The sequence below is a fragment of the Esox lucius genome, chromosome 10 (assembly GCF_011004845.1).
Source record: "Esox lucius isolate fEsoLuc1 chromosome 10, fEsoLuc1.pri, whole genome shotgun sequence".
NCBI classification, from domain to species: Eukaryota; Metazoa; Chordata; class Actinopteri; order Esociformes; family Esocidae; genus Esox; species Esox lucius.
The window spans coordinates 12,303,257-12,319,654 of NC_047578.1; the positions used below are offsets into that span (position 1 = coordinate 12,303,257).

The 16,398-nt window shown below is 40.8% G+C and overlaps 1 protein-coding gene across 2 annotated transcripts; it reads right to left on the bottom strand.

The window, feature by feature from the left end:
* Window positions 1-1,401: 1,401 nt before the first annotated feature.
* Window positions 1,402-11,598, bottom strand: gpnmb (glycoprotein (transmembrane) nmb). 2 transcript variants are annotated; one of them, XM_010892994.3, is made up of 12 exons: window positions 11,437-11,598; window positions 10,648-10,785; window positions 10,383-10,526; window positions 6,830-7,003; window positions 6,479-6,640; window positions 5,198-5,515; window positions 4,911-4,973; window positions 4,511-4,795; window positions 3,990-4,095; window positions 3,676-3,899; window positions 3,166-3,256; window positions 1,402-2,978 (listed from the first exon to the last, which is right to left on the bottom strand). In XM_010892994.3, exons 1-12 carry the CDS (start codon window positions 11,504-11,506, stop codon window positions 2,819-2,821), a joined length of 1,935 nt encoding a protein of 644 aa, XP_010891296.2. In that variant the 5' UTR covers window positions 11,507-11,598; the 3' UTR covers window positions 1,402-2,818. The 2 variants fall into 2 exon arrangements, with proteins under 2 accessions (XP_010891296.2, XP_010891295.2); XM_010892993.4 differs by having other exon boundaries at window positions 4,911-4,976.
* Window positions 11,599-16,398: the final 4,800 nt, after the last annotated feature.

A 16,398-nucleotide genomic window follows, 5' to 3' on the forward strand; every position in this document is an offset into this window, starting at 1 on the left:
CAAAAAAAAAAAATTAGTTTTAAGAAAATCCAATGATGACAAAATACTATACGTTTTTCATTTTCATGCAGAATGTAAATATGTTTTGATTGTGGTAAAAGTGCTCAAGTGTATCCATGCTTCCACAGTAGAACGCTGTCTACCTCAGCTGAGGGGGGTTGGTGGCGTGGGTGCCCTCGCCCCACCTAGCCCCCACGCGCTCGCTGCGATACCTCAGTCCCCCCGGAACACTTCTCTGCATGGGCGCATGAGCGCTCACGCGATCCAACCTCGCGCTTATGTACACGAGGGGCACAAGTGACGTTTATTATACCTACTCCCACCCCCCCCCACCCCCGTTTTTTTGATCTACCTCTTTAGACATGTATTTGAATTAGAGGCGTACTTCTGTTCTGTTAGATTTAGGGTTTCCCTCCTGCTGTCCTCCCTTCTGCCCCCCCCCCCCCCCCCGATGTTAATTAAAATAAATAAATCATGTTATACTCTTTAGAATTTGAATGAATAATCAGTGATCAGAAATATTTCCATTGCCAGCGTTTATATATGATATACTCTTCTAGCTTAATTAAAAAAAGAAATCCTGAAACATTTGCTTTTCTTTCTGCTTTTTTTTTTTTGGTGGTGTGGCTTCCATGTATTGAACTTTATTGCTTGGGTTTTTTGTGAAAAGATCAAATTCATACTAGATTATTTTTGGTGGGAGGGAGGATTCAATTCATGGATAAGTGAAAAAGGAAAAATAACGTTTATAAAACTGCCTTTGTTTCTCATGTATGAGACAAAATAAATACTCAATCTTCTTTTTTACCTTTTTGTCTTCACGGATGCTACATTGACCTGCTGATTTGATAGCGATTTGTTCTGTTAACATTTCTTGGTTGTGTAACATGGAAAATCATGTTTGTGTGGGAAAGAGGAGGGACTTTGGTTTGGGAGTCAGTTTTTGGAAAAGTGGTCTGGTTTAAGCATGATACCCCCCTCCCTCCCTGTGGCCATGCTTGTGCCCCTTCACCCCCCCCCCCCCCCACACTGCTCCACTTGTCAAATGCCTCTGAATAAATAAAAAATGGAAATTGGCACCCATGTCCTCCATTTTTCCTTCTTCCACTGATGCTCTGTAATATGCTTGTTTTTCTAACATTTTTAAACAGAAGCCCTGGATTCTGCTATGTGAAGTTTGAGTTGTTAACCCTTTTTCGCTGTGGGATAAACGGTTGATTTGCCATTACCAGCTTAACCTCTGTGGGGTGGTAAGGCCATGTGTGCCATTGTCAGAATTGTTGCGTGTGTAGTTACTGTGGCAAGTGTCCATTCCAATTGCATTAAATGTGTAGAGAGGTAATGCCACCCACATTCCAGGAACATTCACACACTGGTTAGTTGCAACTCTTTAATTCATTTCAAATATTACATTTTTATAAATTAAACTTCAGCAACTAAAACACTTATGTTCATGTAAGAAATGGAACGGGTATGCATATTGCATAGACTGGACAGTGCTACCTAGTTTTCAGTTGCATAGGTATCAAATTCAAGTGAAATGTTAAATGTTATCCAGTGCTGGGGTTGGAGCATCGAATGAAGAACTTCAATGCATTTATCATTTATACAATCAACTACTACTTGCCCATTTCCTTTTTGTTTCTTAGGTTTTTTTCCTAGGCAGGATTTTTGAATCTCCCACTGTTTTGGCCACTAGAGGCCTCTAACCCATTCTGGGGACTGAGCAGTTGTTCTTCATCGCATGGCCCGCCAGCCGCAGATGGCCCCTGGTGGCTGTCTGTGCGGGCCCTTGATGTGTACACCGTTGCATTACGGCTTGCATTCCTTTGTCTTGTGGAGGCCCTCCCACTAATGTCTTATCAACCGAAGTGGATGGATCCTAAAATAAATCTCTGAAGTAGTTTATTATGCATGACATTTCATAAAATAAGCGTCATCACAAATGTTATTACAAAGATTTATTTTAGGGCATTTGATGCTTTTTAAAAATGTTTTTATAAGAGGTGAGGATGTTGGAAAGACTGCAGAGAACTGTACTTCAATAGCTGTGGGCTGCAATATAACCAGTTCTGCATTGATATGTGTGCTTTGGAGGCAGTGGCTTAGACCACAGACAGGGCCATGCATAGCCAAAGAATATTGCTTTTAACTGTGTCATGTTTTTCTCAGAAAAAATGAAAGCTGATTCAACTGAAGGGGGATGATGTGCCAATTCTTCTGTGGTGGGATACACATGAGTGTCTTTGATATAAGGAGGCTGTGGAGAAGGAAGAACACTTACTCCAGTAACTAATTTACAGCACCTCAACTACTTATTGGTTTACCGATCAAGGAGGATAAAGGAAGGAAAAACATAAATTTGGCAAAATTAGTAAACGCCACACCAGCCAAAACATTGCCCCACCCCAGCTTCAAGATGTTCTTAAGTTTATTGGAAACATTTCTTTAATGTGCTTTTCTACAACAAGCTATTAGTATTTTCAACACAGGTAAAAGGTAAACAAGTTACTGACGTACACTAAAATGTGAGGAAGCTTTGTTATTGGTGTGTGTATATATATTTGTACGCACACACATCTTTTTGCTGTATTTATAAGCATGCTAAATATAAAGTTTGGTACCAAAGACACTGATTAAACACCCTGGTGCCTGTTAAGGGTTATATAAAAATTATATATAGAAATGTATAATGTTGAACTGATACGCTCATATGCGACTCAAGAAAAGGAATCAATTAAGCTCTATTCATTCTGTTTCTGTCCTGTTCAGAGCACATCACTGAAAATACCCCAGGTTTGCAGTACTGACAGCTGGTCTACAGGGGGCGTCTGTCAGTCAGCAGACGACGACTCTCCTCATTCACGGGGAATATTCGCTCCTTCAGGCGCCCCATACGGCCCCCAAACCCAACATGGCCGCTACCGTCTGCTTCTTCCACCAGAGATCTCCTTACAGGCCTGTAGACCTTATGGCGCCTGGGAGAGAAGAGGACAGTAGTGGAGGGAGGTTTTATCATTACCCGCTAGGTCTCAGTGAAGTTTATACAGAAGAGTTGGGTTATTACGACTAAGGGCAGGGTTAGGTTAAACACATTAGGGTTAGTGCTGAGGTCGGGTTCCCACAAGGATAGAAAGAGAAATGTGTGGGTGAAGCTTCACTTACTTATATACCATCAAGGCAATGAATGCAAATATTGCTACCAGGATAGCACTGGAAGACAGGACCACCTCAGGAGTATGTGATGTCTTAGACACTACAGACAGAGTGAAGAGAGGGGAAAACAAAAGACAATGACAAGGATTGAAAGGTGGGATGGATAAACAAAAATCAGAATGGGGAGAAACTGCGTAAAGAAATACAAATGAGGATGACGTTATAGGATAAATAAAAAAATTCGGTATCACAAAAAATCTCTAAATAAAAATATTCATTTACAGCCAAGACTTAGATTAAAACACAGTCACCACTGCCTTCATTGCAGACATTGCATGGAATAAACCAATGGTTGGGTGCCACGTCATCGACTGTTCAGACGGCCATCAGATTGCTATGCCAAACAGTGTTGTAAGCTGATTATGGTAATGGCGTACTGAGATGCTTGAGATCTGGCATACGTGTGCACAGCAGTCAACCTGGAATGTAAGACCTCAGGCGTGGCGCCCTGTGACCTACCGGGCGTGTCCGGGTCTGTGTTGCCGATGGTGACGGTGGTGGTGGCGAGTGCCAGACTGCTGGCGTCCTCCAGGGTGATGTTGACGCAGTAGGTCCCTGGCTCCAGGAAGGTCCTCCGCAGGTGCACCTCGCTCCCTGAAGACAGGGGCACGTCGTCACACACAATGTTCCTCACCTGGTGGCAGGAGGGGTCCGACACGATGGTGCACGCCGAGGTGGGACTGCTATGGATGAGGGAAAGGATGAGGGTGGTTACATTTATGGGGACAACTGTGGAGTGGCTCATGTCCAAAAGAAAGACATGTCTCACTTACCTGCCCAGGTATTTGACCAGGAAGCTGAATTCAGTGTTGGTCACCTTGGCTGCAGACACCTCCACGATCCGATTGGTTGGCAGACTTTTGATTAAATGCTTGGATTCTTTGATTGGGTAAAGCATAAATGGAGTGAATAAAGCAAGCTTTGATTAAAAAAAAATCACATTTACAGTTGAAGAAATCCTAAAATTTACGCAACCACTGACATTAATACATAAAGGCAAAATAAACGGGAGAGGAATTTAGGATTAGACCATATAAGGGTGTTTCCATCTCAAATGGAACCTGACTTGGGATAAAATAAGTGCAGGAACTGACAAATCGCACATTAGACTATGTTCATCAAAATGTATGTGTTAATAAGGCCCGCTTAAAAAAGCTACCGGAATGCTGTTTGCCTAAAATTAGAAGTACCGGAATGGGCCAAGTCAAGCACTGACGGGTCACTGGATCCGGGTCTAAAGTAATGCACTATAAAGGGAATAGCATTGGAGACTTGGACATTCTCATGATCTTACCGATGATGGTGATATTAGACTGGAAGGTTCCATAGAGAAAACGGAAGCAGTCCGTGGCGGGCAGGTGCCTGTGGTGGATCTGGGCAATGGGGCTAGGGCTGGGAGGCAGTCCTATCGCGCTGGGGCCAGCCAACAAGAAGAGGGCAAACAGCTGTATCGGGTTCAGCATCGGGCCCTGGGTTATGTCTGACACTGTGGGAGGGAGGGGCTCTGTTGTCGGAACACCAGTTGTCCCGGGAACAGTGTTGGGACCCTTGGAGGCGGGTCTGGTGGTGATTACTGGCACTGGAACAAAGACACTGTTGTTTACGCCAGCTGAATAAAATAAATAGTACACTTCCTTATACACTCACACGGACTCTTCCTTTCTAACCCACGTCATAATCCCACTGTTTCTTACCAGAACCATGAGTTGTCTCCATTATTCTAGTACTGCCTGTGGTACTAAGGAAAGGCGTGGGTTCTGCTAAAAAAAGAGACAGAGAGATATGGTACGACACATCATGCAGTAGATTAACTGAATACTGCAGCTGAAGCAATCCATAAAACATGCTACAGTATTACAGTGCAAGGAGAAGTGTATTTGTGTGTGTGTGTGTGTGTGTGAGAGAGAGACCATCTGAAGTTACCTGCCAGGCTTGTGTAACTGTAGTATTGTCTTCCGTTATGTGGGTCTGGAGTGTTTACCTGTACTTTGAGGCGTGTTCACAGTTTTGGGTGGGGTTGTGGGCGGGGGGCATGGGATCTTGAACGCCGCTTCCACGGTCAGCTTCACGTTGACGTTGCCCACCATGCTGTAGGCGTGCGTGGCCACACTGCTATGCGTGACCAGCTGGTTGCCGTCCTTGAAGTCCCACATGTAGTTGACAGCGTCGGCGGTCTTCAGGTAGTTGCTGGGGTCGTGAACGGACACACTGAACACCACGTCAGTGCCACGCACAAACACGTTCTCTGACAGGTTGGTTCCTGTCTTCTGGGACATATTCACTGCCACTGGGATTTTGTCTGCGAAGGGGTACAGGTTATTGGAAAAGGGCAGACATAATCCATTTGTTCATGTATATATTCTCTCCTGTACACTGCACCCCTCTGATGAGAACCTAGAGGGATGTGTAACAATCACTACAGAGAGAATCTGCTGAACTTCAGACTGATGTTTGTTTACGCTGCCTTCATCTACATTAGTCCTGGTCTACTTTCACTGTCTTGAGTCGTCTAACTTTATCTTTTTCAAATATTATGATTATTGTTTAACAGGTTTGGGCATCTTGAAATGTATTTCTAAGATGTGGGTAACACTACATTCTTTAAAACAGAATGTGTTTTCCCTGAAAATATAGGAGTGCCCTGTTTATATAATAATGTAAATTTAGCACATAACAATAATATGAAGCACTCCAACAAAAACACCACACCAAACAAGCACCAAACCACACAGCAACAACAACATCAAAACCTATAGCAGTGTTTTCAATTAGTTTAAGGACACGAGACATGAGCTTTCTTTGTTGCTTCCGTTGGGCATGAAAAAAAACTTTTTTTAATGTAGTTGAGAAGCTGCTTATGATGTATAAAGTTCACAACAATCTTGGTGTTGAGTGCACATTTTTATTGTTTAACATTGATTTAAAGGTGAGATCAGATAAACTGGAAGTGGAGTTATTTGCAAAGGAACTGAAGACAATGATGCTCTAACACATTCACATTGTAACTGACAACCAATTAATTAACATTTAAAAAAAGTTTTAAAAAAGTAACTTTGCATAACCTGCTACTGTCATAATATAATCATGACACTATCATATGAAATGGGCTTCATGATTAAACTTGGATGATTTGATTGATTAATGAAGGGCTTGGTGTCTGATAAGATGTAGCAGAGGAGGATGAGAGCAAGAAAGCTTGCAGGTTGAGAGATCCCATTGATTCTTGTGGAGTAGACGGAAGAACATTATACATTAGACTGACCTGTGACAAAGAAGACATTCTTATCAGTGGCCAGGGGGCTGTACTTCCTCCGTTCGCGTTTCCTGTACACCATAACTTCCATCAGCTCCGCCCCCAAAGTGATGCCACTGGTGTTCACTGTCAGTGTGGAGGAGGAGCCATCGCATGTCTCATAATACTGACCTAATGGGGGGAGGGGGGGTGGGGGGTGGGGGTGCAGAGAGAGTCAGTGCAGTGTTTCCTCAACCGCTTTCTCACCTCTTGTCACCTGTGCACAGCGTCCAATGTTCTAATTGAGACCAGGGTGTGGAGCATGTTTGTGACTGGGTCTATGTCTCTACAATACTGATTTGGTCTAAGGGACACTCTTACCCATAGTGTGCCATACGTAGACATAGCCCTTGCGTCTCCAGTCATTGTTCTGAGGGAAAGGTTTTCCGTCTGGGAAGACGTTACATCTGTTCAGGTCCTTACACTTTCCGAAGCCATAGTCATCCAGCCAGGAGGTCCAGTTAAACACATACCCAGACTTCAGATGACCGTTAGCTGACCAGTGAGACAAAGGGAGGGTTAATTTACAGAACTCAGTAGGTAGTAGCCTAAAGTCTACAAGGTCTAAATATTAAATTATTAAATTATTGGGGATTATTATGGATGAATATTGTACTTCTGAGTTCTTTTGTGTTATGATGATGTCTCGGCAGTGTAAAGAAGCACGTATCTAATAGAGATGGAGGATAAAGGTTATCACAGTGACTTATGTTGTGTGCATGGACTTCAGAAAGCACCGGGAAAAATCCATTGGAGGCATGTGTGTATTTGAGGATGAAGGTGCATCATGTCATTATATCCATGTTGTATCTAGAAAATATGTAGAGGTCTCGTCTGCTGGAGAACTAATTAAAGAAGGGAGCTTGTGTTGCAAATGTATTTTGTGTGAGTAATTTGTTTAGGTGTGATCTATAAGTGGGTACATGGTACAGGGAGGGTACATGGCACAGGGTAGGTACCGGGTATCTGGTGGGTACTGGATACAAGGTGGGCACAGGGTGAGTTTACTGTAGGTTCAGGGTGGGTACATGCTACATGGTGGGCAGATAATGGGTACAGATTGGCTACAGGGTACAGGGTGGATACAGGGTACATCTTGGGTACCAGGTTGATATAGGGTACAGGGTGACTACAGGGTACATCTTGGGTACCAGGTTGATATAGGGTACAGGGTGACTACAGGGTACATCTTGGGTACCAGGTTGATATAGGGTACAGGGTGACTACAGGGTACATCCTGGGTACAGAATGGGCACAAATATTACAAATACTTGGAAGTGACAGATTTGGAGGCTAAAAAATCCCAGAACATGTAAGACACTTGAAGAAAACGTCTTAACCAACACTTTCGTGGCATCCATTAAGATCATTTTCTCATATTCACATAGATAAGATAATAAGATTATGACAGACTGTAGAAGGAAGGGGAGATTAGAAATGTTATCAGTGTTCATTGAAAGTATATTTTTTTTATAATTCAGATGAAACAGACGTTTTCATGTACAAAAAGGATTTAGTTGACCCACTTACGAAGTCCAATCAAATCTTTCCACATCAGTCAAATTGGATTTTTACATCAACTGCTGCGCCAACGTTTTTAAACAGATACCTAGCCTAGCCTAACATTGTTTTAATTGAACACCTTTAAGTTTGTCTTTCAATGCCACTTAGTATTCTTCTAACATCCAGTTAGTTGAGAATCAACAGAAGGAAATTGAGCACCTTATTCATTAAATACAAGAGTGGATGGAAAATGGAGGAAAATGCATCACAGTTTATATACATTTACCTTCAAAATGTTTGGCACCTATGGTAAAATAGGTTAAAGAGGTATATTAAATGTTTACTCTAAAGACAGTTAAAAAAACATATGAATAAATCTGCATTAACATTGTACTATTTCAGTTATATCTTTTTTTTCATTGTCTTTAGAAACTGTAAGGACCTGGAGTTTGGATTGAAATGGACAAATGAAAAGAAAACATGGAGCTTGTGCACCAGAGATGGGTTTTACTGTCAAAGCAAATGCAGAAAATGACTGTAACCTAATGTAAACTATGGTAGTTCATCTGTAATGTTACAGGGGCCTGGAGCCCTTAATGACAACATAAACTCCAGCATGTACCAGGACAATTTAGCCAGCAACCTGGTTGCCACTGTGAGGAGACAGATCTTGGCTGGAGGTTGATCTTACATCAAGACAATGCCCCGAAGCACATCAAAATCCACATAGAAATGGTGAACTGTCAAAATATTAAAATGTTGAATTGTTTATCTCAGTCTCTGGATGTAAATGCCATCAAATACATTTGAAAAGGGCAGTGAGTTAGCACAGACCAAAGGATTTTAAGGATCTGGAAATATTCTGTATGGTCAAAGATCTATTTGTTTTCTCATTTCATAACTCTTTAAACAGTGCACAAAATACTGAAAATAAGGTTGCAAATAAATCTGACACTTAATATTTGGGGAAATCTGTTTATATTTTACCTAATTTTGGTTAAATGCCTTTTATCATTAATGAAGTATAATGCCTTCCACAAGATGGAGAATCACAATAGAGCACATTTTACTCTGTGTTGTTAAATTCATACATTATTTTTTGCTCATCTTTAAAAAGAGAATCATTTTGGAGAGTGAGTATGATTTAGAAAAGCAAAAACTTCATGGTGCATGTCAGAGCAAGGAACTCTCCACAGGAACTCTCCACAGACCTTCCTTGAAGTCCAAGGAACTCTCCACAGACCTCCAAGATAGAACTGTTTCAAGGTCCAAGAGCACAGTGGGCTCCACCATTGTAAAATGGAAGTAATTTGAAACAAACAATACTCTTCCTAGAGCTGGTTGTCTGGTCAAACTAAATAACTGAGCAAGAAGGACTTTGGTAAGGGAGGAGACTACGAACTCCATGGTCACTCTAACAGATCTTCAGAGTTTCTTTACAGTGATGGGAGAACCTGCCAGAAGAACAACCCTCTCTGCAACCTTCAATCAATCTGAAATGAATGGTAGAGTGGCACGATGGAAACCACTCCTGAGTGAAAGGTATATGACATGCGGTCTGAAGGACTCTGAGTGCATGAGAAAAAAATGACCTGGTCTAATCAGACCAAAATCAAATATTAGGCCAGAAGGCAAAGGGCAGTATCTGGTGAAAATAAGGTAACACTTATCAACTGGCTAATGACATATCTATGGTGAAGCATGATGGTGGGCATATCATGCTATGCTGCTGCTTCAATGCGGCAGGTACTGGCAGACTGGTCAGGATTGAGTTAAGAATGAACAGAGAAAAATACATAGAGGTCTTGAAGAAAACCTGATCCAGAGCACACATTACCTCAGACTGGGGTGAAGATTCATTTTTCAATATCAGTTTGGGGAGGATCAGCAAGGAAGAAAGAGAGAAATTATCCAAATCCAGGTGTGCAAAGCTGGTAGAGGCACACCTAAGAAAACTTGAAGCTGTGATTGCTGCCAAAGGCAGCCAAAGGTTTGGACACACTCAATCACTTTGACTGGTAATGTATGTACATTACATAATTCTGTCTGAAAGGTCTGAATATCTTTGAATATGAAATATTCTTTTTTTTTCTAAAGAAATTGGCACACAGTTTCTAAAAATGTGTTTTCACTTTGTTATTAGGAGGTATTGTGTGTAGATTGATGGCAAATTACATTACACATTTAATCAATTACAAATTCAGTGTATAACACCACAACATGTGAAGAAAGTGAAGGGGTCAGAATACTCACTAAAGGCACTGAATGGCATAAAAAGTGCATCTGAGTGTGTGTGTGTGCGTTTACGTCTGCCTGTGTATATAGGTTTTGAGTAGTTTGTAGGAAGCACCAGAGGCCTCCAGCTCCATACCGTCCAGACAGTGCCCATCCCACACCAGCTCTCCGTTGACGTCCTCCTTCTGACAGGGCGGGTACTCCAGCTTGGAAGTGAAAGATACCATTGAGCCACTGATCGCTGGACTGTCGCTGGTAAGGCGCACTTTGACCGGCTTCCCTGGTTATTTGTCGGGTGAAATTAATCGTACACGTTTTAATGATGTCATTCTCAAATCGAAAAACTGTATATGGGTTATCTGTATATTTTATTAAGGAAGTCAGTCGCAGTCAGTGTTCACCTTTTCTGCGCATTAGTTCCTTAGGACCAAAGGGAGGATATAGAGAGTCATCCCATGGATTGCTGTCTGGGTTCCAACCCGGGATCGGTGGGAACTTCGTCGACATCGAATGCTTGTGAGGGAACATGTCCCGGTAGGCTGTGGGGGTAAGAGAGTAATTAAAGTAAGCTTACCGCCGCATATATATTGTTAAATATACCGTTTTCCATTGCCGCGAAATAAACGAATATTATGGACATCTACACGAACATATTTTGTTTTGTATACTGACACAATAGATTACCTTTGGCAAACATAAAGGAAACCAAATTCACAAAACGTACAGGCTATCCAGTGCACGTACATAAAAAAACATAATTGGGCTCATGGGACGGTGACTGACAGGCCAAGCGCGCGGACAGGGACAAACAGTCCCTAAAACTATTTAGAGATGACCAGCAACCGACACAATTAAAGGATAGTTTACCTTTCCGTGTAAACATAATTTGTGTTCCATAGAGGTAAACGCACAAAAGAACAGTAAATGTCAGTACCATGCACTATGTTATGTGATAAAATTCTTATTTGAAATACTTTTATTCGTTAATGTATCTTTATAGATGAAAAATACAAAACGAACTACATAACTAATGTAATCCAAAATAATGTAACATTTATCAATATTTTTTTTCTACAGTTACCAAATAGCAGCCTAATGCTTCATCTGCATCCAAGAATATAATCTACCATAAACCAGACTGATGGGTAAAGCTGAGACCCAGAAACATCAAAAACAATTAGCCTACTTACTTTTTACTCCATTTGTTTGAGTAACAAAACAAGTCCAAGCTAGAAAACACAAAACATTTAAATCTCCCATTTCGACTTGAAGAAAAAGCACCAAATGCGACACACAACCCAAAGGTAGTGGCTTCTCACACAGACCCAACTTTACACAGAACTGTTCCCACGCGCACGTATTCTCTCTTTTTTCGACCGCGAGCCCGGAATTCCGTAATTTAATAAACGGTGCATGCACGCGCAAACATGTGATGTTGATAACAAGATGCATCTCATACTTAATTAGGTCGCGCGCCTCACATGGAACGTCTCAGTCCCCACCCAGTCTGTTCTAGCTGGTCCCTTACATCCAAAACACATTAAAAAGTTATCTCTTAGCCAAAAAAGATCTACATAAATATAGCTAAATTTTTTCAATAAGATATCCAGGAATACTTGAAACTGAAATGAACTTTACCCAGGATGATCAATGATGAGTTTAGAGACTGATGAGCAGTAGTGTTCAGAAGACGTCAGACAAGATTTTGGAGTACGCAAGTTCTAGTCTCGTTAATAAAATTAAGCCTTACAGTCTTACAGGTAGGCTCTACAAATTCCCTGAGTTGTATGATGAAACTGTGCGTTTAATTAGTGTAGCCTAATTAATTCGTTTATTTATATATTCCACATAGCCTATTTTAAATTGTCATAGTGCATGTAAACCAATGAAATTTATTTACCCGTTAAGCAACCGGGTTTTAGGAACGGTTAACACTAGAAAATCAGCTATTCGTTTTAAAATTGTGCAAATTATTTTCATCAAACTGGATGTGTTGGTTCCTCTGGTGCAATTCAGAACATTGATTGGGAACCTGTATTCATATATAACATGGGGCTATATGCGTTTTGTGTTATTTTGTCAGGGCTCATCTGTAAAATAGACATTGGTCGAAGTTTGATTCATAAAATGAAATACAATTTTTGATAAAGATTTGACCTCGTTTTTACTGAAGAAGTAATTATTTTTTATTCATTTAATTTCAGTGAACCGTTTTGTAGGCTTTGACGTAACCACATGGGAATGTTTTTGTTTAATGTGTTTATGTTGTTCAAATCCTTTATGGAAAAATACTTTTTTACAGGCATATAGACCTATTCCCTGTTAACAGGTTATTTTAAAATTGTGCTCTCAAATGTTGTTATTATTACACTTAAACATTATTTAAACCGATATCTATAAACAAATTGCCGTCACAAAATTAGAAACCGTTCCTTCCCATAAAATCATACCAACACAGGGAACGCACAGCAAAAAAAACATTTCCCTTAAAAACAGCAAAGTGAATGTCGGGGTATCATTTGATGAGCGATATGTTATATTATTACAGTCCAACCTGTGACGATTTTAGTGACCGGAAGACGGTCTGCTGTCACGAGAACAGCTCCATCCACTGACAGCAAAAAATCATGCAATTATGACCCTGTTCAGTTCAGTGCCCCAAAGACTTTCTAACGGCTAGCCTTTCTATAGCCTTTTCCTTCCTGGCCTAAATTAAATTATTCGGTTCATAAGTAACATTGGTTGATTTGATTTACTGTTGGCATTATCTAATAAATACATATTTTTGTTTAACAATGCAGTTGCAATTTTTTATGGTGTTACTTGTTTCTATTAGGAAGGACCCCTTTTTTTGAATGAAGGTGAGATTCCTTCTGTTAGTCATAACATTGATCGTGTTGCTTATTTTTAGAAATATAATATGTGGAGGAAAACAATCAGTGATGAAGATGGCGGTTCTCAAACCTGTTCTGGGGACCCCAAGATGGTTTGCAATTCAATGGTACCTCTAAACAGTAGGTCCCCTGAATTTCCTATATGCTTCCGGGCTTGGATAGCTGTGCATGATCTGGTCAGTACTGTCAATCACCACCTGGTGGTGTATGATGGATCAAATGATAATAATGCAATGAAAGTTTTAGACAAGCTTAGCGAAAGCCAAATCAACCTTTAAAACAACCAATAAAAAAGAAGACATTATTATTACACGGAGAACTTAAAAATAGTGTTGTAATAACAATGAGATTTGGTCTTGAGTGATAGGCTACAATTTGTAACTCCAAATGATCTTATTCTACATTTACTGAACATCTACTCTTGTCTGTAAATTATAGGTCTACGTATGTAATACTGTATGTGTTGTGTATGCACCAAATGAGCACATGACCCGTCTTATGATGTTAAAAACGTAATTAAAAAATTTAACAAGAGACACAAGATAAGACCACTGATTGACAAAAATTAAATCTTTTTTTTTCTTGAATTCTAACTTCAAATGTCACATTCACATGCACATGGTCTGGCACCCAAAATGCATACAAATTACCATGTTTTTATCTGGATCAAAAAGGGGCTTCGGTGCTGGGTATATTTGGGTCGGGGAAGGGTTGTGGCAATACGCAAAATTTGAGAATTTAGATTTGTAGGATAGCTTGGAGCACATACTCAAGGACATAAGTAAGTCTACATAATACATTTTTGCCTAAACTAGGGTGAATAACACATCTTGGCATAAAGATATGCAATTTCCAAACTTACATTGAATGGCCAAATGGGGGTGCTGTATCTCTCATTGGGACTACATGTTTACAATTGTCTCATTAATTCATTTAGTTAACAAAAATCTAATGCTATTAATTTCAGAAAGAACAGTCTATGTTAATTTACTTTCTCTTATTCAATAGTTAAGGGAAGAGTCCCTTCCATATTATACAAAGCTTGAAAAGCCTTGACAAAGCCATTGACAGACCCCATCTCTCTATCCAGCATTCCTCTTGTCACCCCAAATCACTCCAAACTTCTTACTCCAGGCCATCTCTGACCCCTCTCTGTGTGACCAAAGGAAACACACAGTCGCAAACATTCAAACATTCACAACACACACACATACACACATTCATACATTTAACTTAGTTTTATAAATGGGGATATTAAAATGGATTCCCCTTAAAAAATTATAACATTAACCAATGTGACAGAAACCATAAACCTAACACCAAATATTCTAACCCAAATTCTCCCCCTGGTCCCAATTGTAAGGCAACACTTTTTTAAGGTATTTTTGGTCAGTGATTATCAGAGTGGTGATGAGGAGCAAAAATGGTTTCCCAAAATGTATTATGCCATGTATGTGCTGATAGGTGCCTCATATTATCTAAACCACCTGCTTTCATTTTCACGGCTAAGTGAGGTGTTTTAGGGATTCTACTTATACATTATTAACGTCCAGACCAAAATGGGAGGTTTAAAATTGATTTGTTATTCTTGGAAAAAAGCCCAAAAAGTGTATTTTTCTAAATGGGACAGGGACAATGGGAATGCCCGTGATACCTTTACCATTAGAACAATCTCCAGATAATAAGACCACTCCTGCCATCTGCTGGCCAGACTTATAATCTGCCATATTAGTCAGGAAGCCACAGTAAACACAAGCAAATCAATTCGGGAAAAGTCCATCCTCACCTTGACCTCTTTGTCCTGTTTTTTTATCTAACTCGTAAATGTTTAATTACTCATGACACATTTGTGTAATTCCCTCCTCGGCTACCCCACAAGATTTTTGGACAGGTCCCCACAAGGGAAAATATGATTTCCAACTAAGGGGTTAGATTAGGTAAAGACATACAATAGAGTGTAGTTTTAGAACTGGTGTTACTTTTAAGGTTGGTGATTATGGGTTTGATGTTAGGGTTTCGGCATAAAGATTTGACTATTGAGGTTAAGGCAAGGATTAGTTTAAAGTTAGGGTTAGCTTTAGGGCTAGGGGATAGGGTACATACAGTGGGGAGAACAAATATTTGATACACTGCCGATTTTACTGGTTTTTCCACTTAAAAAGCATGTCTGTCATTTTTATCATAGGTACGGAGTGACGGAATCTAAAACAAAAATCACATTGGGTGATTTTTAAGTAATGAATTTACATTTTATTACATGACATAAGTATTTGATACATCAGAAAAGCAGAACTTAATATTTGGTACAGAAACCTTTGTTTGCAATTACAGAGATCATACGTTTCCTGTAGTTCTTGACCAGGTTTGCACACACTGCAGCAGGGATTTTGGCCCACTCCTCCATACAGACCTTCTCCAGATCCTTCAGGTTTCGGGGCTGTCGCTGGGCAATACGGACTTTCAGCTCTCTCCAAAGATTTTCTATTTGGTTCAGGTCTGGAGACTGGCTAGGCCACTCCAGGACCTTGAGATGCTTCTTATGGAGCCACTCCTTAGTTGCCCTGGCTATGTGTTTCGGATCGTTGTCATGCTGGAAGACACAGCCACGACCCATCTTCAATGCTCTTACTGAGGGAAGGAGGTTGTTGGTCAAGATCTCGCGATACTTGGCCTCATCCATCCTCCCCACAATATGGTGCAGTCTTCCTGTCCCCTTTACAGAAAAGCATCCCCAAAGAATGATGTTTCCACCTCCATGCATCATGGTTGGGATGGTGTTCTTGGGGTTGTACTCATCCTTCTTCTTCCTCCAAACACGGCGAGTGGAGTTTAGACCAAAATGATCTATTTTTGTCTCTTCAGACCACATGACCTTCTCCCATTCCTCCTCTGGATCATCCAGATGGTCACTGGCAAACTTCAGACGCCCCTGGACATGCACTGGCTTGAGCAGGGGGACCTTGCGTGCACTGCAGGAGATTTTAATCCATGACGGCGTAGTGTGTTATTAATGGTTTTCTTTGAGACTGTGGTCCCAGCTCTCTTCAGGTCATTGACCAGATCCTGCCGTGTAGTTCTAGGCTTATCCCTCATCTTCCTCATGATCATTGATGCCCCACGAGGTGAGATCTTGCATGGAGCCCCAGACCGAGGGAGATTGACCGTCATCTTGAACATGAACATTTTCTAATAATTGCGCCAACAGTTGTTGACTTCTCACCAAGCTGCTTGCCTATTGTCCTGTAGCCCAGCCTTGTG